Below are 13,473 nucleotides of genomic sequence, written 5' to 3' on the forward strand. Positions count from 1 at the left end.
GTACTTTCTTAGGAGGCTGACGAAGTTTGATATGTCTCCTAAGTTCCTCTCAAACTTCTACAGCAGCACAATCGAGAGCATCTTGACCAACTGCATCACCATGTTTAATGGCAGTACTATTGCTATGGACCGCAAACGCCTGCAGAGAGTGATAAAGATTGCTAAAAAGATCACAAAGACTTTGCTGCAGAGCATTTACATTACATTTGGCAGACGTTCTTATCCAGAGCGACATTTTTTTTTATTATCTCATTATACTGTACATCTGAGCAGTTAAGGGCCTTGCTCAAGGGCCCAACAGTGGCAACTTGGTGGTTGTGGGGTTTAAACCTGGGATCTTCCGAACCGTAGTCCAATGCCTTAACCACTGAGCTACCCCTGGCCATATTTACTATCGCAAAGTCTGCAGGAGAACTGCCTCCATCCCAAGAACCCCAAGCATCCCGAGCACAGACTGTTCTCACCTCGTCCTTCAGGCCGGAGATACAGAAGTGTGTAATGCAGGCTAAAGAACTCATTCTTTCCCACTGCTATCAGACTCCTAAATATCTGAGAGGAGTATACAATCATGGTCTTTTGACTGTTTCTGGCTACTGACACAGATCTTAGAACATTCATTGCGGACTTTGCAAAAGAATTTGCACAATCATTTGCACAATTTGCACAAACCAATGCAGCTTTGCAGACACAGTGCAGACTTTTTTTTCCTCAAACATACTGCAGTTGCATAATTTGCACATTGCATACTGTTTACAGTGTATATGGTTTTTATACATTTTAATATTTTCATTTCATATTTTTTCATATTTTCAGATTCTGCTTTTAATTCTATGTTTGATATGTATATCCTTTTTTATCCTATCTATATCTATTGACATTTTTTTATGCTTTTTTTTTTTAAACTTTTTTAGTGGCATTCATTGGGAGACAGCCTGTGACATCCAATGTAGAAGAGGCAGCGTGTGTACTGGCAGGGACTGAGAAAAAGTTCTAGCTACATTGCAGTAAGAATAGATTTATTATAATATAGTGATAGGAAAGAAACCATTGTGCAGGTTCGTTAGCTAGTTAGTTAGTACGGTACTGGGGTTTTGAAAAAATAATGAAATACCTAACAACTAACAATACATTTAATCCTCACAAAATTAAAGTTAGATTGAATGAACATCCAAACACTTTCACTATGAACAGCGCAGCAGCGCAGGTGATACTCCAGCGGGCCGCGTTCAATTACAAGAGCAGTTGCGACAAATTGGCGATTGTACGACTAACGAAATATCTTATTTTTTAGCGCTGGTTATTGAACACAGCCATCACACGCGCTCCTGCGCTCTCGTACCAGGCGGCCGGTCGCAGGAGAAGGGAGAGTCTATCAAATAATTGCAGGTCGTGGCTTGACATTTCTTTTTATTTTTTGTATTTTTATCTTAAAAAAAACCAAAAACATTACGCGCACTGGCGACCGATTTTTCCTCATTTGTAGCCATGATTGTGTTGTTTTCAACTTACAGTATAACGTTATATTTTATAAACTGCTGGTAAATACACCACCATATATAATAATCCACATTACTGAGTCCAAAGTTTGAAATGCCGGTGCCATCGTTAAGAGAACAAGGACTTTATATTAGAAAACCAAAAGTAAAGCATCGTTTTATGCTTTAATCCGAATCAAGAGGTCCAAACTACAAATGTGAACACACCCTTACAAGTCAGAGCGAAACTTAACTTGCACTCAGCGTCCAAATTCAAAATCCAAGGGGGGGACACGCGCAGCACGCAAAGCTGGAGGACACGCGCGCCCAGACTTCAGGAAAAGCTCGGAATATAAAAACCGACCTGTCCTTTTTGGGCTTTTTCAAGAAAAAGTATCAAGGTAAAGTGAGTGGCTAGTTATGGTTCTGTGGCTTAATTAGTTAAAATACTCTTCTCTGGCATGACCATCATAAGAAACAGCATTGGCAGGGGGCGTAGGCTAATGTTGTCAACGAAGGGACAATAACAACAGTAAGAGTATATTTATTATAATATAGTGATAGTCGAGAAAGGGGAAGAAAGAAATAAAGAAAGAATGAAAAAAAATACAGAAAAAAGAGAAAGGGCATACAGAGGTAAATCATACTGCAGTTGATAAACTGTGCCATTTTAGTATAAACAGGGATTGTGCAATTTCTCTCTCTCTCTCTCTCTCTCTCTCCTGTGTGTGTGTGTGTGTGCATGTGAGTAAGAGAGAGGGAGAGAGAGAGAGAGAGATTGTGGCCAAAAGTATTGCGACAGCATATGTTATAAATTAGTTCCGTCTGCATTCCAAACAGGTGATGTCACTAATTAGTTTGAGCCTACTGTATTTAAATGAAGGGTTAATTCGTATACCAGTACTGTATATGCGAATAATAACTGCTTGTTTATTTATTGGATGGAACAAGTATGTGGTGGCATTTTTACTTTCTGAAACGGGGGTGTCCAGCTCTGCACACAAATTGCTAAATCTGAGAAACTGACTTTATGCCCAGCCGGATCTTTAAGTTTTGAAAAATAAAGCACTTCATACTTCATACTTCTTAATTATTGTATGGAAATGTCATTGTATAAAATAAAACTTTTATTATGTTGATTGTCATTATTAAAAAAAAAAACTTTTATTGACCGCCTTTAGTTTTGATTATGGTGTACAGGTTCCTCATGCTCCCAGAACCATACTTTTACAACTTGAATCCTGGAATAATGTGATAACCTGGTCATTCAGCGCATTCAGGCCGTCAGCTGACTTCATTTTATTTTTTATTTTTTTTATAATTACTGTCACTAACAAGTGTGTTTCTTATGGTAATACTCGTACATAGCCCTAATCTTTTCAATAGTTAGACCCATCCTTGCTCAAGACCAGAGGCATTTTCTTCTGGAAGCCAATGGAAGCAGGCTGTTTTGTCTGTTTTGTTTAATACACTTTGATATTTATCACAAATTTTTTTTTAACAGTTTTTTAACAGTTTTTCAGTTTATAAACTCATCTGTGCTGTTGCTGACTGCCATCTATTCACTGAGTATTTTTACAGTGAGTGGAAATTCTTTCTCTCAGCATCCCCAGATGTTATGGTTGTGGTAAATGGGGGCTAAAACATTTTATTGATTTTTTACTAATATTTCTAAAGGGAAGACAGGTCAGAAGAAGTGGGTTTTCTTTCCAAGCAAAATAAAAGATTAACCAAACAAAAAATGTCATCTTTAAATTGTTTTGATTTGTCAGAGAAATGCTTAAGGAATGTTTCTCACTTGTTCATGCCTCAAGTTAAATGCTTTAATGCTTGAGTGATTCATAGGTCACTGTGTGGCTTAAGAGCAATCCTTAGAACCATTCCTCATGAGTACATAAAAAGGTTTAGTTCTTTTAAGCACAATCTTAATAAATGAGGGGGGGAATCAAGACTTTTGCACAGTACTGTACATCCGTCGATCATGTTTCTGTCTCTAAAAGTGTTAAAAGCTTCTTGTTAGCGTAAATTTTCCATTTGGAAATATGAAAACAGTACAATTCTGAGAGTTGAGTTCTTAGAGAAAAGAGTAGCAATAGGCTTTTTTTCATTAAATGCAGGTGTCAATATAAAAGTGTGATGAGGAAGTGTAAAACAAGTAAGATGTGATGAGCGTGAACAGGGGTTTAATCACTTGTGAATTTCTCAGAACATTGATTGACAATATAGTTTATGTTCATTAATTTTGTCTGAGCAACCGTTGACAGGACAATTGTAATAGTCTTTGTTGTTTTAGTCAATTTTCTTTTTGCCTTTTATTAGACATAGGGGGTTTTGGTCAAGAAAACAAGTGAGAGACGATGGACGCACAGAAAGCGAGTGAGGTGGAAATGAAAGAGCTCACTTTGGCAGAAGTAAAAGATGATAAAGATGCAGGGAACACCCAAGTGGAAGGAACAAAAGGTAACTTTTTTTTTTAAAGAAAACCTTTTTTAAACAAAAGACAGAATTGTGTACTCTACAAAATAACCTTTAAATGACCAAAAACATCTTTAATGTTTGTCCTCAAATTTTTCATGCAGTTTTCTCACATTTAAACTATTTGGTTATCCCATTTTCTGTACCTTAATAATATTAATTAATTATATTTCTGTTAATGGTAAAAAGGTATGATTCAAGATTTGAAACTATTTGCCTTTGCTACAGTCTACTCTCAGATCGGCCAACAATCCTGACTGAAAGTCTGAAAATTTTCACTTATTGGCTTAAAGATAGGTATATTCCAATCTGAAAAAAGGTAATTAAATAGTATGATAATGGTAACATATTATTTTAGATTTTAGATCTACTCATTTTCACTAAAATTGTTCTTAATGTGTACTGTATATCCCCTTAAATACTAAATGTGTTCATGGGCATAAAATGTCCATTTAAATTGATATTTAGTTCACATCAAAAACAAGATGAGTGGTATAAAATGTGACAGCCTTTACATTAATGTTTTTGTATAGAGGAATGAAAGTTAACAAAAAATAGGTTTATCTTAAAGTGTTACACAGAGCATCATTTCCCAAGCATTTTGTTGAGGTTTACTGTCCATACCTCAATAAGTATGATCTATAAGTATAGACATAGTCTATGCTCTCCTGCTTGTTCCTTACTCAGATCATCATCACTGGATAAAGAAACTGAGACAGGTTAAATTTTGTGATGCAAATTTAAGTTGTGTAATCAGGTCTAATAGACATATAAAGCTGTCTGTACGTAGGCTGAATAAAAAAAAAATTAAAGAGTCCTGCAAATGTCAAATTATCTCTGATACACAAATTGCAAATTGCAAAATCTACATAATTAACCAAAAGAGAACATAAATAATAGGAAAGTACTTAATGGCACAGTGCGACTGAAATGTTTTTAACCCTTTGAGACATAAAGTGCACCACAATTAATCACATAAAATTCTAAATCACAAAGTGGACCTGTGTAATTCTTTGATCAAAGCAAAAGGCTGCAGTTTATTCCAGGTTATATACACATATTGGTAATTTATTAGGAGTCTGCTAATACTTTAACTACTAGTTTATTATTTTTAAAAATACTTTGAGTAAAACACTGCCCCAACATGATGCAGCCACCTCCATGTTTTACAGGTCTTAACATATCACTGATCCTTATGACTATACAATTTGATATTTGTTTAATCTGCCCAGGGCACACTTCTCCAAATGACTGTTAATCACATGCATTTTAGGTCTGTTATGTTGCAAGATAGGTTTTTCTTGTATGCATTTCAGGCTTTGGCAATGTTGAACTTTCTTAATAGTGGATCTAAAATAATTTTTTGCTTCCTTGCTAAAGTGGATTTTTACATCGTATCAAAGACAAAAAAAAGCCCTGGGTCTAAATGTATGCCTAAGCCATTCTACCAGTTAACTCCTTTATTATGACAACTGACCAATCAGAAGCTTCTAAACTAATTACATCAAATTCTAATATTAGGGTGTTTCATATGAACGCTGATTCACTTTGGTGTTTTATTCTATAACCTTGTCCCAATTTACCTGAATCAACTTGCTGACATTTTGATATGTAGGATAATAAACAGTAGAACATATTATACAGACTGCATATGTATGATAAAAAAGTATTATAAGATCCTTCAAGTTTGTGTGTGCTTGTGAGTGTGTTTGTGTGTTTAGGGGAGGAGATGTTATTTTTATCTAGCAGTTCTAGTGCAATCTTTTAATAATCTTTTTCTTCTCATCCACATATTGTACATACACCTCATTAAGTCAGTCAAAAAGGTCTAAACAGGAATAATGTTAAGACCAATGTGCTGAATTTTGCGCGATTGTGATCTTTACAACATGCCATGCTGTTACCATGGAATAATGACCAAATTCTTATACTCCGTTACTCTTTAACATAATATATTAAAGATAGTGTGAACAGCAAGTTTAGTACAAACGCAGAATAACTCTACAAACCTTTTTGCACATTTATCCCCACTGAATTTTAGAATTAAATGAGTCACTGGTTATATTATATATTGTATATTTAGCCCTAGTCCGAACTCTGGTAAAAGTGTTTGGGGAACTAAAGGAGGAACTGACCTCAGGTGAAGGATGAAAACTAATCACATGCAAACATGTACAGTAGTGTCTTAAGTTGTTTCTGCATGCCATATGTTGTGCTAACTGTGTATTTCTTTAATGTCTAGATTTTTACAGGAAACTTAAACTGTACAAGTGGATTTCAGTTTTTTTCCTGGTTCTCACTTTGCTCTTACTGGCTGTGGTTCTTGTTCTGGCTATCAAGTGTAAGTAATGCATAATGTTTAACAGATTACTGACTTAGTAACACTGAACTAGAGCTCCTGTAAACATCAATAACACATCTAGCCCAAGCCTGCATTTAAATAAAGAAAACATAACAGATTTTAGCTTTCTATAAATGCTTATCTATTCACACTATGGAGGGAGATATGATAGATGTCTGTCTTAAAAGATGGAGTCAACACTTTGATGTATAAATATTTATTATTTTGCAACACAGTTATGAGGCCATTAAGTTATGAAAGCTACAACAGATATCCCAATGATTAGAATAATGCAAAAAAAAAAAAAAAAAAACATTCCATTAAAATAAATGGAAAATATGCCCCAAAACTGAAATTTAGCAAGAATCAGATTTGGATTGCGAGTAATATGGCGAGTAATATGGAGTGTTCCGTAAGACGAGCAAATATTTTTTAAAATAAAGGAACAAGTCTTATTTTACGAGTACTTAGTATCGTGTAGCACGTATGGGCTTCTTGTTTTGACACCGAGCGTCACGTAATTACAACTGAGCCAATAGTTTTTCTCTTTCTTGCGCTATGGAATTGTGGGTAATCATCTCCCCTGCTCTGTCTTAGTGCACGTCTCTCACTGGTATAATCAACATCCGTGCACGTGTTTACTGTCAACTATAATACTGTGAGCGTGCGTACATGTGAAACACATTTTATTTTGTTTGTATGCATGTGTGTACAGTGCGCATGTACTGTTTTAAAATACGAGCCCACTCCCAGAACGGATTATGTTCATATTCCAAGGTTCTTCTGTATTTAATTTATCCAAGTTGCAATTCTAGCCTCTGACAATTGCAACATCATTGAACAGCACTGATTAAACTGTAATGGAGAAACTTTCTTCTGATACTGTACTAAGAAAAAAATCATATTCACATGAAATGGTTTTGAATTATTAATGCTTTTTATGCTAAGATTTTTAGATTATTTTAAAAATAGATAAAAATGGATAACATCCAAATTCACATTTCATACAAACTTAAATAATTTTTTTGACTGTGTAAAGCTGCTTTGCGGCAATGAAAATTGCTAAAAGCGCTATACAAATAAAATTGAATTGAATTGAATTGAATAACATAATTAAAAATAACAAAATAAAGGAAAATGTCAAATCTATTCAGGATTTGGTGAATTGTGTTGTTGGAAAAACTAGCTATCCCTAATGTGTTCTTCTATATTAACATAAAATATTTTATATGTTTGTTATGGCTTTCTGTGACATTTCTGGTTTTTGCAAATAGGTAGAAGTTGCCTTGGCTATGTAGGTAATATATACAATGATAATTAATGTATTTGTTTGTACCTTCTGCTCGATTGATGTCCAAACTTCAGTAAATGAAAGTAAGTCGATCCCAAAGTGTCCAGAGCCAGAACCTCCTACTGAAGAGAAGAAGCCCAGCTATCCTGTGATGACAGTGAGCCAAGGTAAAACACTATCACATGCCTATCATGGTCACCCTAAATGCTCTTCCATTTCAGTAATCTCTTATAATAATGCTTAATTATTCTTTTTTATTGATTGTGTGAATACTTTATATATATTTGTATAATTTGTTAGCTTTGTGTTAAAACCTGCTGTTTTTCTACAGAAACCTTGAACCAGTGCTCTGAGTGTTCTGAGGACTGGTATCAGATGAACACTTTCTGCATCTTCTTAGCTAAGAAGCGTCTAAACTGGCATGAGAGCAGGGAGGCGTGTCAGAAACTTGGGGCCGACCTGGTTGTCATCAACAATGAAAGATTGCAGGTCAATTAATCAATTAGGCAAACTATAGCAGACATCACTATTAAATCATCCTGTTGTTATGGGAGGTTAAAGATATCTTACTGTGAGAAATTCTGCCCTTATACCCGTAGAATTTTCTATCTAAAACTACGGGCCTGATGTACTGGATTGGACTGCATTATTCAGAAAATAAATGGATGTGGGTTAACAATACCGCACTAACCAAAAGGTGAGTCATTAATGCAGTTTCTAATCACAGAACTGTTCTTTAATAGATATTTTAGGTGGGTGGATTATTTCTTAACCCAGCAGTAATGAAAAAATATTTAATAACAATCACAACAAAACTGCCTCTGTTGGGCGTTTAAGCAAGACCCTGAACCCTATAAGCCCAGAGCCCTGACCTCTTTGGTGGCTTTGGGGAAGAACCATCAATGATCACCGGTAATTATGAGTGGTGGATCATTCTCAGCACAGCAGCCTAACTGATTAAATTGGCTGTTGCACAGAGCCTTAACCGAGTAGTAACCCAGAGCCTTAACTGTTTGAGCCACCATAGCCCCTAATTATTATACCGGGACAGATTTAGTGGTCTTTAGTTTCCGTAAAGTAAAGCTACACCTAGCTAATATAGACTATATGATTGTGGGGTTCCAACATTGTGGTAACATTTCAGTAAAGGCTTAAGTATGAGTATAATGTCCACATTCTCCAATATGACTATATGTTGCATATCACTCATGTGCAAAAGTAATTGCCACTTACACTTAATAACTGGTTGTTCTACCTTTAGCAGCAACAACTGCATCCAGACAGATAATTGGTGATCAGTCTTTTTAATTACTTTGGAGAAATTGTGGTCTATTCATCTTTGCAGAATTGTTTAATTCAGGCACAAGCAAGACTATTTCTTTGAGGTGCTGACACAGCAACTCAATGGGACTCAAGTTAAGAAAATGACTCGGCTACTCCAAAACCTTAATTTAATTTCTTTTGAGCTAGTCATACTGTAGATGCATTTGGTCTTATGCTTTAATTTGTTCTCTTTGCTGCATAAACCAGTTGAGCTTAAGCTTTTTCTTTAGTCTTTTCTTTTAGAGAACATAACTCATGGGTCAGCCAATATCCCAGGCCCTAAATCAGTTAATCTTCCCTTTATGTGGTGCACTGGTGGCAGGTGGGGTTCCTGTGGTGTTAATGGGGTTTTAAGCCACAGTAATGTCAAGGTGCTGATGTTGGATGGTTAAGAAAGGCTTTTAACCCGCTCTGCTGCAGGGGCTCTGTATCATGGCTGACTTTATGTCCTGACATCAGGTTATAGACAGTACAAATACAGCTAAACCTGGGATTTGCTAGGATAATTCATTCCAGAAACATACTTGTAATGCAAAACACTCGTGTATCAAAACGAATTTCCTAATCAGTAGTAATAGACATAGCTCAGATGATTTAAATTATGAAAAAATATTAATATAAAAATTATTAATACAAAATAAAAAGTAAAAATAATACAAATTAACCTGCACTTTACCTTTGAAAAGAATCATGACTGGCATGAGGGAGACGAGAGAGAGAGGAGAGTAGGAGGCGGGGGGTTATTGTGTAGGAAGTCTTTCACTATGACTAACAAAATCACCTTACTGGAATCTTTTTCTTTTTGTGTTTCTTTAACAAGAAACTTATCTAATAACACTTTCTTTTGCCTCTTTTTAAGGATTTTGCGGAAATGTAACTTTGCATTGTTGTTAAACAGATTAATTGCTCGCACTGCCAGAGCCTTCTTAACCTTTTTCCTCACAGGGGCTATTTTTCCAGTATGGTTACTAAAGAACAGTCACTACATTTGGACACAAAATAAATGAAAAGCTTTATGCACACACATAGTCACAATGCTATATTTATCAGTATATGTGTGCACAGATGTTGGATATATAAGTGTGGCATGGCATTGAAACCAAGCATGAGAAGAAGAATTTCACCACGCTGTAATTTATCTGTGACAAATAAAAGCTTCTTCTTTTGCCAGCTTACTCCCACCAAGCCCATGTTTGTCTACAACATCATGTTAGTATGTTGTTCTATTGTGGAATGCTGTGCAAGATTTGTGCCAACAGTTTTGACTTATTGGTCTACAAGAATATCCCACAATACTTTTTTTCTAGGCAACTAGAAAACTAGCTTATATATACACACAGTGGGAAACAGAATTTTCAACCAAAAATACAGAAAAAGCACGTGATACAAATGTTATAAATTTAGTTACATTTCAATAAGGGAAATTCCACATCATACATGTAAACCTGTTTTAAGAGACTCATTAAGCAATATTAGAAACCTTTAAAATGGCATAATAGGACCTCTTTAATATGTTTGCATGTTTTTGAGGAAGTGATAAAGACATTTGTATTAAAGTGCCCAGTTAGGTTATGTATAACTAATCAAGTTTTTCCTTCTTTTTTATTAACAGCTACTGGGCCCCCAGGCAGCCAAAACTAGTCCCACAGGGGCACTCCTGCGCACTGCTAAAAGGACAGGGGCCAAACATGCGCAACTGGCATGTAAACCCCTGTGATATGACCTCACATTACATCTGCCAGAAACTTTTGAAAGTTCAAGGATGATCAACTAACCATTACATAAATCTGCTACATTTGCATTTATTATCGTCTTTGTACTTCTTTACTTAACCTTTACAATTGCAGTTCATAAATGGCAACAAATACAGAATCAGTATATGAAACAATGATGTTTCATAATACCAGAGGTGTTTTTTTTTTTACATTTTTGTACTCAAGTACTAGTACTGTTACTTCAGTGAAATCTTAATGAAGAACAAGTAAAGTTACCCTTATAAAAATCTACTTAAGTACAGTGTAACCTTGAATTACGAGCATAATTTGTTCCAGAAGCTGGTTATTTCAAAACACTCGTAAACCAATGCAAAATGGAAGCTTAAAATTATTCGTTCCAAAGCTCAAAAAAATACATACATAAAAATAATTAATACAAAATATAAAGTAAAAATAAAACAAACTAACCTGCATGTTACTGTAGCTTAAAAAAATCATGTGTGTGTATGTGTGTGGAGCTAAAGTAAGAGGGATCAAACCCTCGGAAAGACAGATTAACGGAAAGACTGTTTGAAAAATTAACAAGGAACATTGCTAATGACACTTGCATGAGCGCATACTAACGGAATCACTGCTGTAAGGTAAACATAAAACAAATTAACCTGCACTTTACCTTTGAAAAGCAGCTCAGTGTATTCATTAGAGAGAGAGAGAGAGAGTGTGTGTGTGTGTGTGTGTGTTTATGTGTGAGAGTGAGTGAATGCGAGAGGACGAGGGAAGGAGGGGTGTGTGTGTGTGAAGGCGAGAGAAGGTGTGTGTGTGTGTGTGAAGGGGCACAGTGTCCAATGACGCGCGCACAGACAAAGTGCTGCTCCTCAGTGCAGGCTGATACAGAGAGGGAGAGAGAAAATGGATCTTTAACCTTTCTAATGAGAATTTCTTTTGCTTTACATGCGCGCACACAAATGTGTTATAAATAACAGTACACGCGTGGTGTACACACGCATACAAACAAAATAATTTTTAAGTTTAATTCTCACACACGTGGTAAACATTTGTAAACATTTGTACACAAAAAAAAAATACTCAATTACAGTAACGCAAGTAAATGTAATTCGTTACTTTCCACCTCTGCATGATACACAGTCAAATAGATAGAGAGAGAAAATGAGATTTGCTAATTGTGTTTGTTAAAAGAGTACTTATTTTACTTGAAACTTTATTTTTATTGTCCTCCTACAAAATCGCTTTGCACTTCTTCAAGACCTTTTTGCACTAAAATGTTTCCTGAATGTATTACCAAATGTAGACTCAAGTAACTGCCTTTATAATTGGCAAAAAATATTGTTCTTTTTACAGGAATTAAATGTAAAATATATTTTTGTTTCTCATTAAACTCATATTTACTCAATAAAATACTGAAATTATTGAGTTGTACACAATCAGTATACTTCCATAAACACACTTCATCTCTCAGTCTTTCTTTTTTATTTTTTATTACTTGAGCATCTAAATGCTCAAAACTGATCTCTAAACTGAAACGGTTGTGGTATATAATCTGCCAGCAGAGCACTTCTGCATCCTGAATGCTTTTTGTTTCTGATGGATCCTTGGCCTTGGTTATTGCTTTTGCTTCCCTCTTTCTTGGCTAAGTTGAGTTTTTTTTTTTTTTTTTTTTTTTTAAACATTAGTATATAGTCTGTCCCTTTGCATAAACTTGCCATTACAGTAAGGTTATGATTACACTTACATTCTGGCATTTGGCAGTCACTAAGAGATCATGGGGCCAGCTAAGCAGTGCTGGAGTATCAGAGGGAATGTAGTTATGATTGATATGATATAATAATGTGGTTAATTAACATAGTCATAATCATAATATTAATGGTCATCATGCATATGTTTCTTACCAGAGGGTGGCATTTCTATTTATTTAGTTTTTGAATACTTACCTGGGTATTCCAGAAATCATATTGCTCCTATGCAACTGCCTGTCACTCATGGGTGGTGTGCGGAGGCTGAGAAGGAGGAAACACCACATTCATAATAGTGTGGGCCAGAGACAGCTCAGTCAGATCCACAGTCAGTTCAAACTTAATAAAGAATGTGATGGGGTATGATTGCATCTCTGGGATGGACAGATTATCATGTATTGAATCTGCTTAGCTAAAGTGCAGGCGCTTTGACTCCCTCTTCCTCTTCCTGTCTTACACAGTACAGTAACCCTTCCCAGTCTCTTATTTGTGCAGGACGATTTTCACACACACACTAACAGAAACACTGCCTCATCAGGAAAATTAGCAAGAAACATCTGTTGAAAAAGAAACTCGAGTGCGCACACACTAACGGACTCACTGCTGTAAAGAAAATATAAAATAAATTAACCTGCACTTTAACTTTGAAACGAATTGCGACAGAGCAGTGTCTTTGTTAGAGTGTGTGTGAAGGCGAAAGGATGGGGAGGCTAACACAGAGAGAGAGAGAAAAGGGATCTTTCCCCTCTCTAATGAAACTTTCTTTTGCTTTACACGCGCACACACATGTTTGTTACTGTATATTAAACAGTCCATGCGTGCTGTACACATGCGCATACAAAACAAAATTAACAAGGCTTTACACGCACACAGTGGTCACAGTGTTATAGTAAACAGTACACACGTTGATTATACCAGTGAGAGTCGTGTACTAAGACAGGAACGGGGAGACGAATACCCACAATTCCGCAGCGCAAAAGAGAGAAAAAATATTGGCTCAGTTGTGATTACATTACGCGCCACGTCAAAACAAGAAGTGCATGCGTGCTACATGATACTCTGTACTTATAAACCAAGACTTGCTCGTTTTTAAAGTCAAAGT

The 13,473-nt window shown here is 35.7% G+C and overlaps 1 protein-coding gene across 1 annotated transcript; it reads left to right on the forward strand.

Annotated features, from left to right (window-relative positions):
• Window positions 1–1,775: 1,775 nt before the first annotated feature.
• Window positions 1,776–12,014, forward strand: LOC128520017 (CD209 antigen-like protein C). Its single transcript, XM_053494027.1, has 7 exons — window positions 1,776–1,876; window positions 3,795–3,935; window positions 6,193–6,291; window positions 7,657–7,749; window positions 7,914–8,071; window positions 8,182–8,279; window positions 10,518–12,014. The coding sequence occupies exons 2-7, from the start codon at window positions 3,833–3,835 to the stop codon at window positions 10,669–10,671; spliced, it is 705 nt and encodes a 234-aa protein (XP_053350002.1). The 5' UTR covers window positions 1,776–1,876; window positions 3,795–3,832; the 3' UTR covers window positions 10,672–12,014.
• Window positions 12,015–13,473: the final 1,459 nt, after the last annotated feature.

This window comes from Clarias gariepinus, chromosome 4 (assembly GCF_024256425.1).
Source record: "Clarias gariepinus isolate MV-2021 ecotype Netherlands chromosome 4, CGAR_prim_01v2, whole genome shotgun sequence".
Taxonomy (NCBI): Eukaryota; Metazoa; Chordata; class Actinopteri; order Siluriformes; family Clariidae; genus Clarias; species Clarias gariepinus.

Excerpts from the sequence above, each read along its gene's own strand:
- LOC128520017 (XM_053494027.1), top strand. The coding sequence starts at position 3,833 with ATGGACGCACAGAAAGCGAGTGAGGTGGAAATGAAAGAGCTCACTTTG. Across the intron at positions 3,936-6,192 it reads CCAAGTGGAAGGAACAAAAG|ATTTTTACAGGAAACTTAAA; the intron begins GTAACTTTTTTT and ends TTTAATGTCTAG. Across the intron at positions 8,280-10,517 it reads AATACCGCACTAACCAAAAG|CTACTGGGCCCCCAGGCAGC; the intron begins GTGAGTCATTAA and ends TTTTATTAACAG.